The sequence below is a fragment of the Coturnix japonica genome, chromosome Z, assembly GCF_054131305.1.
Source record: "Coturnix japonica strain WE chromosome Z, WE-NBRP24, whole genome shotgun sequence".
Classification (NCBI taxonomy): domain Eukaryota; kingdom Metazoa; phylum Chordata; class Aves; order Galliformes; family Phasianidae; genus Coturnix; species Coturnix japonica.
The window spans coordinates 14718532-14727027 of record NC_140702.1 but is presented as its reverse complement, the minus strand read 5'-3'; the positions used below and the strand labels follow the sequence as shown (position 1 = coordinate 14727027).

At 42.9% G+C, this 8496-nt stretch overlaps 1 protein-coding gene across 2 annotated transcripts in view; it reads right to left on the bottom strand.

The window, feature by feature from the left end:
- Window positions 1–3328: 3328 nt before the first annotated feature.
- The window catches only part of MEGF10 (multiple EGF like domains 10), a 90443-nt gene continuing 85275 nt past the window's right edge, over window positions 3329–8496 (bottom strand). For both annotated transcript variants that reach the window (XM_015849712.3, XM_015849711.3), the window contains exon 25: window positions 3329–7608. In XM_015849712.3, the coding sequence (XP_015705198.1) occupies window positions 7448–7608 (161 nt within the window). In that variant the 3' untranslated portion in view covers window positions 3329–7447. The remainder of the gene's footprint in view (window positions 7609–8496) is intronic.

Below are 8496 nucleotides of genomic sequence, written 5' to 3'. Positions count from 1 at the left end.
CATGAGGACCAGGCCTATCGGTGAAATTCCTGGGTGCATTTTGGTCAGGAAAGACCAACATACTACCCTGTGCAATAACAGGCAAAGTTTAAGCATTCCCAATCCCTACTGTGCCAGGGCGGCAGCAAGAATTTTGGGGCATATAGGGATACTGGTGTTCCTTTATACTTCACTTAGCGCAGTGGCTGAGGCCTTCATACTGACTCCAAGGAAGGCCAAAAGTGGGACTGGGACTGGGGAAGAACAGAACAAGAGGCCTTCTAGAAAGCAAAACTAGCTGTTAAACAGGCCCAGGCACCCTTCCAGCCAAACTAAATCTCCATGTGCCTCAGGACAAGTTAGGCTGGGGCCTACAGAAGTGCTAGAATTCCATTCGAACCCCAGTTGGGTTCTGGTCTCAGGTCTGGCCGGAGCAGAAAAGAGGTATAATATGATTGAAAAGAGTTACTGGCTGCCTACCGTGCATTACAGACAGTAGAGCCAGTAACCCAAGCAGATGAAGTTACAGTTAAGACAACCTTGCCAGTTCGGAGGTGGGTGAAAGGTCTGACCCATGTTGGTAATACAGGGGTGACCCAAGCACAGTGACATGATGGGTTGCCTGTCACAGCCAGAGGAGTAGCCTGTCTTCATCACTGTTGATGGAAGAGTTTCAGAAGATCCTGTCTCAAAACTTGCTGTTGGGCAACTTCAACAGATGGACAGATCCATCTGGACAGAAGTCTTCAGTCTGAAGACATGAAGGCCGGGGACAAAGAGAGATAAGCACCTACTAGATATAAGCAGCTTCTGAATGGCCGATGGGCAGCCTTTTGAGGGCACATTTCTAGAGAGAGAACCAGCCAGAGAACCTGCATGCCCACGCAGGCACTGTTTGTGACTTGTGTCTCAGTCGTATTCCAGGTATAGCGAAGGATCTCCCTTCTCTGATAATGGAAATGAGACAGCCCTGCTAGGGGCTCCAGGTGGGCCACATCTTGTGGGGCTGAGGGGTGCCCTGGGTGCTATGGGCCCTTCTCTTTGTGGGGCACCGGGGCTCCCCAGCTGTGCTTTTCCTGCCTCAGCTGAGGCCCTGCTCAGAGGGAACAAATGCCTCCTCTCCCCACTTCTAGGTCTGGGTACAGTGGGGAGCTTGCCAGCACCCCCACCGAGGGCTCCACTGGATGTGCCGGGGAGCTCCTCCACATCCGTACCATGCGGTGCTGGGGCCAAAAGTCCCCTGGTGGGTGGCAGTGGGACTGAACAGAGCTGTGGGGCCACCCTCCTGTTTGTGGCAGCACTGGGGTCTTCAAGGCCCAGCAGCCTCCAGGCCTCCCGGCCACACAGTCTCCAGGTGGCTTCGATGACGATGTCAGTGAATGGTGATGGATCCCAGCACACCCTAAGATCTGCACCAGGGCATCCCTGACCAGCCCAGTGTGGCACAGGTGTAACACTAACTAACGTGTACTGCAGCCAGTTGATTTGGCACCAGTGCAGCACCTGGATGTTGGACAATTTCTGCAGCCAGAGCAGCACCGAGTCGAGGATGTCTTGTCTTTCCCTGAAAAGCGCTGCCCGCTCCTCTGGCAGGAGGCCACCACTCTCTCCGTCTCTGCAGCCATCAGCTCAGGGGATGGTAATGGAGTGTGTGCAAAAGATTCTTCAGCACTGTCAGGGTCAGTGGCAGTGGTGGTGGCAAAGCCAACGGGCACTATCAATGCAGGTGGGGAGATGAGGCACTCCATGTACTCGTCGCCTCCCTGCACACAGACCCGGATGGTCTGCGTGGCCGTCCTGCACAGCTCACAGCTGTCCCTCAGCCTTGCCCACCGCTGGATGCAGCCAAGGCAGAACGTGATTGCATGGAATCACGTAGGTGACGTCGTGTCGCACATGGCGGCAGATGGAACATGTCCATGCCTCTTCTGCAGCCATGGTCTTCTCACTGCAGGGACAGGGAGAACTGAGGATGAGTTGTTCTCCTTCACTGGAACTGCAGTAGCGGTATTTCACTCTGCGAGAGGAGGAGAGGTCATGTCAGCACCCAGTCGCTCAGTCTTCCCAATGAGCTCTTCGGCTTTCTTATATCAGAATGGTAGCCAAAGCTTTGCTCGACCTCCAAGCCTCACACACACACAATGTCACCCGGTGATGTCACAGCCCATTGCTTGGTGACACCATATGGATTGGGAAAGACCTCTGAAGTCATCAAGGACAACCTTTAATGTAGTGCTGCTGGGTGTACCACCAAAACAGCTGTGTTGTTGATCCTGCTGCCTGTGGGCTGCATTCAGCCCAGGACAGCTAGTAGCACAGCCCCACTTGTTCATAAACTTTCAACAATATCATGTGATTCTTGGGAGTATTTTTCAGGAGTTGACTGCATGCAGCTCTAACACTGACTGCACATGTGGCAACAGAACACTGCAGAGGATAAGGCATTTAACACTGCCACTGGGCAAGGGAATGTGTTGTCCCCTCTGCTCTGCGCTATGAAGCTTCACCTCTTGCACAATGTAAGAGGGGCATGAAGTTATTTAGTAGCATCCGAAGGGCAAGACATACTAGAGTCTGTAGTCCCTGGGTGTGTGCTCAGTGCAGAGGAGCTGAGGGGAGCCATCATGGCGGCTGCAGCTCCTCACAGGGAGTGGAGGGCAGCACTGAGCTCTGCTCTGTGTGACGGCGACAGGGCCCGAGGGAATGGCATGGAGCTGTGCCAGGGGGGGGGCAGCTGGTGATGGGGTCTGCACCAGAGGGCGGTGGGCATGGAACGGGCTGCACCAGGGGCACCAAAGGGCTGGAGCACCTCTCCTGTGAGGAACAGTTGAGGGAAATGGAGAAGAGAAGGCTCTGGGGAAACCTCATTGTGGTCTTCCAGTACTTGAAGGGAGCGTTTAAACAGGAGGGGGAACGCCTGTTTATGAGGGTGGATAGTGATAGAAGGGGGAATGGTTTTAAACTAAGATAGGGGAGGTTTAGGTTAGAGATTAGGAAGAAGTTTTTCACACAGAGGGTGGTGACACACTGGAACAGGCTGCCCAGGGAGGTTGTGGATGCCCCATCCCTGGTGGCACTCAAGGCCAGGCTGGATGTGGCTCTGGGCAGCCTGCTCTGGTGGATGGTGACCCTGCGTATGGCGGGGGGGTTGCAAATGGATGACCATTGTGGTCCTTTTCAACCCAGGCCATTCTATGATTCTGTGATTCTATGAATTAAATTTCTGTTTGAACCGTTAGAAAAGCTCAGTGGTTTAAAATCCAAAGTCAGCCTTGCTGCTCTGCAAAGATAACATTGTTCCCCATTCAATTTAAGAGCCATCCTAAGGAAAAAAGGAACAAAACAACAATTTTCCATCTTTCATTAGAAACTTTATTATGTCAACCTACAAATATGTGAAGTGAAATAAATGGTAGTGAAGGGCAAAATGATGAACATCAGTCATCTTTGGAAAATAGATATATTTTAACAACAAAACACTTCTTTTGTTGTTGTTGTTACAACTAAGAAAAAGAAGCCAGACATACTCAATAGGTATTCTTTAAAAATATATTACAGTTCAGTCTTCTCAAAGTGAAGTCTTGTGGGCTAAAAAACTGAAAATAGAAGAGTTAGGATCAGTGCTCTAGCACTACTTTAAATGTACCAAAAACGGAAAGATTTTCTATACAGTAATTAAGAAACATGCACACATTTGTTTTCAGTCATTTAAACTACTATATATACAATCTTTAATATAAAGCATTTTTGTCAAAATTAGCTCTGTATTCGTCAGTCTGGATTTTAGAGCTTCAGTGTAAGAATTACAATTTGGAAATACCTAATTAAAATATCCAGTTATGTTCACAGTACTTTGATAATTCGATGTATTTTGAGTAGTGCATCCCCACTTCTAATTTTTTACTTAATTTCAGTATGAACTTGATTTTGCAGATTGTCTCAGCAGAAAGTACAACAATATCTTTGTTCCTCTGTAATCTGCATATGCATTTCCAATTAAAACTAATGAGAATTCTCTGGGTAGAGAAAGATGAGGACAACATTTGTGTGTAACAGTGTGTTGAGACTAAAAGTTTTTGATGAAGTAAAAAGCCATTGAGGTTCACTGTGTTTCTAAGTGACTAGAATTAACACACCTATACTACTTAAAACCTAATGTTTATACTTCTACACGCTTTAAAATCAGCTGTTAACCTTGTGCGGAACTTTGCGCATTATTCAACCAGTAAATCAGTTTGTAGAGATGAGCTACCTCCATTTTCAGTGCTGTAGTTCTCACTCTTACAATGTGAACATGTAGAGATAACGCATCTCTTTCCAATCTTACCTGTGGTTGAAGCCAATTCTCTGTGTAGTCAGTATTTGCAAAATTATTATATCAACTTCCTCATTGAGTTCCCACCAGAATACAGTATAGGTGTTGAAATGCATTTAGGTTTTTTAAAGAGTGCAGCTGAGTCTGAAAAAGGGACCATGATAATCAGAAGGACTGAGTTGTGAATCCCCATTACATTGACAGCAGCATGCACTCTGGAGCAAGCCTCCCTAACACTAATAAAGGAGACAGGACTGTTAACATAAGTTGCATGCGTTTCCTTGTGTTTTTTTTGTTTTTGTTTTCCTTTCAAATGAATGCTATATAGATAGCAACTTAGTAGAAATGTATTACCCTTGCTGGTAATTCACTTTTCTGCATCTGCCAAGTGTCATCTGATGAATTAAATTAATGAGTCATTTACCTGATCTAAAGTCACTGCAAATACAGCTCCATCAGCTTAAGCTGATGCCACAGCAGGAGTTTTACCTGCATACAGAAAGGCTGATTTTGACTATGTGTATATTTAGAACATACACCAATGCCAGTATTAGCAGAAAATCATCTCTTCTCATGAATGTTTGGCTCAATATATCACTTGGGGATATGTGACATACTGGAAATTTTCAAACATCAAAAAACATGTATTGAGCTATCCACTGTTGCGCATGAAGAAAACTAACTGTTTATATGATGAGGATTTATTTATCTAGGGGTCTCCAAATTATTACACAGAGTAAGAAAATTAATTTTTGTGAGCTCACAGTCGCCAAATACAGAATTTTCTATTCATGGCTTCAAAATCATTCTATTTTAAAGTCTGTTTCCAACAGTACAAACACGTGTATGTACCAGTAGTGCCACACGTGCTGACATGCACACAAATCCAGTCAATATGGAGGGATTAAATGTTGACTGGCTTTTGAAACCTTTCATTTAATCTTTGTGCTGGCAAAGACTAGCAATGTGCAAGGAGTTGAAAACAGTGCTTACAGTCAGTAAGAAGCAGAACCATTAAGGGGCACTGCAAACAGGCATATACTTTCTCAGTCTGGAGAACACTTGCAACATCTTGAATGCAGAGTTTTCAATTATCAATACTTTGATGACTGACAACAAATACAAGGACTGGTGAGATAAAAGAATAAAAGAAATGTTTTTTCCACTTCAAGTCTGGGGGTCTTTTTAAAAAAATATTTCCAAAAGTTGTTTTTGCTCTTAATCTATCAACTCCTGTTCACATCACAGGTCTCACATGCCAAAATGTGGCCCCAGTGCAGAAAGAAGACTAGAAGGACTTTATGCTTCCCACTGTATGTCATATGATGCAACCACCTACATCCTTCCCCCAAGGGAAGCACCAATCCATGGAGAAAAATTCTTACAACAAACTGCAGAACTGCAGAAGCAAGGGAGGGTGGAGACTGCTGGGGTTATGTGACCAGCACATTAGCTGATGGTATCACTGCAAACTAGAAAATAATACTGGCTAGAAATAATACTGCTATGGCTGAGAATATGATTTTTAGGTTTCTAAAGCTATCTTTCCACTGAAAGAAAATGTCTAGTCTGTATCAACCATTTTATTTTCAAGCTGCCTAAAAATGTTAAGAGTTTTTGTTTCAGTGGATGGATACACTGGCAAATCTGATGAATTGTGTAGGTCACAGAGAAAGGAGTCTTCTGGAAGGTTGGCCTCCATCCACATAGTCAACAGAATAATCTAAACTTCAAAGAGAGAAGTCTGATTTTTCACTTTTTTTGCATTCTTATAATTATCCCCAATGAAAGCACCTTGATATTTTATTTTTCCAATGAAATCAATTCTTAATCTATTACATAATTGCTAACTGCCTCTTGGAGTATCAGCATGACATTATCCTTACTTTATCCTCTTTCTCTGCCCAGAGGACTCTTTAACCAGACAAAATAAAGGCCACTTGGCAAAAATGCGAGAAAAAAAAAAAAAAAAGAATGGACACACAGTAGAATACTTTTGGAATTACAAGCTAGATCACTAGGAACACATACATACAGCTTAAAAATAGAGACAGAAGTTAATGAAGAATGAGGGTACATGTGTCATGTTATTAGCGATGCAAAAGACCAGCTTAAGCATGTTTTTTCCGTACATCAGCTATAAAAAAAAGGTGCCTTTTAACAAGTATGCACAGAGATTGCTTAGTTATTTCTAAGAAAGAAAAAAAAAATCACAACATTTTACTGTTTTTACCCTACTATATTACAGTAATTATTACTACCTGTTTATAAAACGTAAACCTTTCCTTGCAAGTCAGGTTTACATAAATCATCACCTTTTTCCACTCCTTACACACTCAGTCCACACTGACAAAAATAAACTGATTTAATTTACATATTTTATGAAATAATTTCTGATATGTTATGGATTATTAATTGTGTTTGGCAGAAATAGTGGTCAGAACAGCGACATATGGAGATGAAGTGTAGCAAATATTTTTTGAGGACTGGTGCTGGGTCTGGAGTACCCAGTGATCTTGAGGCATTATATAATATTGATGTATGCAATGCTCTTATCATCTTGAAAGCTTCAAACAAGGTATTCCCACCAACATTAATGGACAAAAAAGTCCAATGATGGACTTCCCAAACAACTGCAGCGTTGTGCTTTCTTTTTCTGGTCTCGTTTCTTAATATCTATGTCTTGACTAAAGAGCAGAATGAAAGGTAGAATTTGGCAATATGGTTTTTGTTCCACATAACTAATAACCTGTATGAAGTGGCATCTGGTAAATTATGCTGTCCTAGGAGTATTTGAAACATAACAAATATGAAGTCCGCATTCAAAGTAGCTGAAGTGGGATCTGTTATCAAAACTGATCTACAAACTAAGATTTTCACGCCTGTGTATTACAGTATAAATGTGTTGCATACTTGTTTCTGTAAAATTAACTGCCACCAAAAGAAGAACAATCAGGGTCTCCCAAGTGTGGCATCTGTCCATGTGCCACTTCTATACGCGATACAAACCTCATGTTGAGATTCCTTTTTGATGTACGGCAATTTTCTGCTGGACAGATTAGGAACCAAATATGTTTGTAAACTAAGGAAGGAGCACAACTATACCACTTGTCCCACTGAGAGTCCCACTGTGCTACACTTCAGCATTTGGAGTCATTCACTGCTAACCTCCTTTGTAGAGGACGTGGGGCTGTCTCGAACTGGTAGCAAGTCATAGTGACACGGAATGTGGCTGTTTTTTGGAAGGTCGTAGGGATCCTGGCTGAAACGCCCACTGCTGCTGAATGCTCCTTGGACAACACTCACTGTTGGTTCTGTGATAAAAGAGAGCACACATGCACAGTGTGAGAAATGGCAAACAGAAGGCACTGCACTTCATTTTAGGTTGTGTTACTAAATGCTCTCTTCTCTCTGCTTCAGTGTAAAGATTCCTTGTCATGCTGTGTGCTGAACTGAAGGTACAAAAACAAAAGTTGGTATTAAAATTGTTTAGGTTTGCACTAAACATCTCCAAGCTTGCATCACAGCCCTACTATGAGTATATTTACGACTACATCTGATATTTGTGTACAGACAAACTAAAAAACAAAACCAAAATACAGGGATTATAATCCAGATGTTATAAAAAATCCTTATCAGTGCAGTGCAGATGTTGCTGGATTTCAGAGTAATTTCTAGCTGGGGACAGAAATGGTCAGTGGTGTCTTGTAGTTTGTGACATACACATTGTTCCAGTTGCAAGGTCATTATAATAACAACTGTTTCACAAAACTCCAAAATTTTCTTTAGCATCAGTAACACAGCAACTACCTGGAATCCATATTAGTAAAATACCACTTCTGTGGATGAATACACTTTATTTTTCTTACCAAGAGCATGAAACAGACCTTTTCCTCCCTCCCTTACGCTTAACCAAGCTGTATTCAGTATTTACCAGCCTAATCCAGGGCTGAATTATATTGCAGTTAAATGCTAAGCGTATGTTTTGCTGTTCTTTACAGAAAGGCGTTCAAACTAAGAAAAATCAGATGTAGCTCTAGGTCATAGAACAGAGCTGAAGATACTTCAAATGGTGGTCATGTGAATTACATCACTTACGAGTTTGTTGTTACAGCTTTGGAGCAGAAAACAGAATTGGATAGCCATATTTTTTTTTGTGTGTTTTCTCATATGTCTCCCTTAAGCTCACTGGAAGGAAAAGT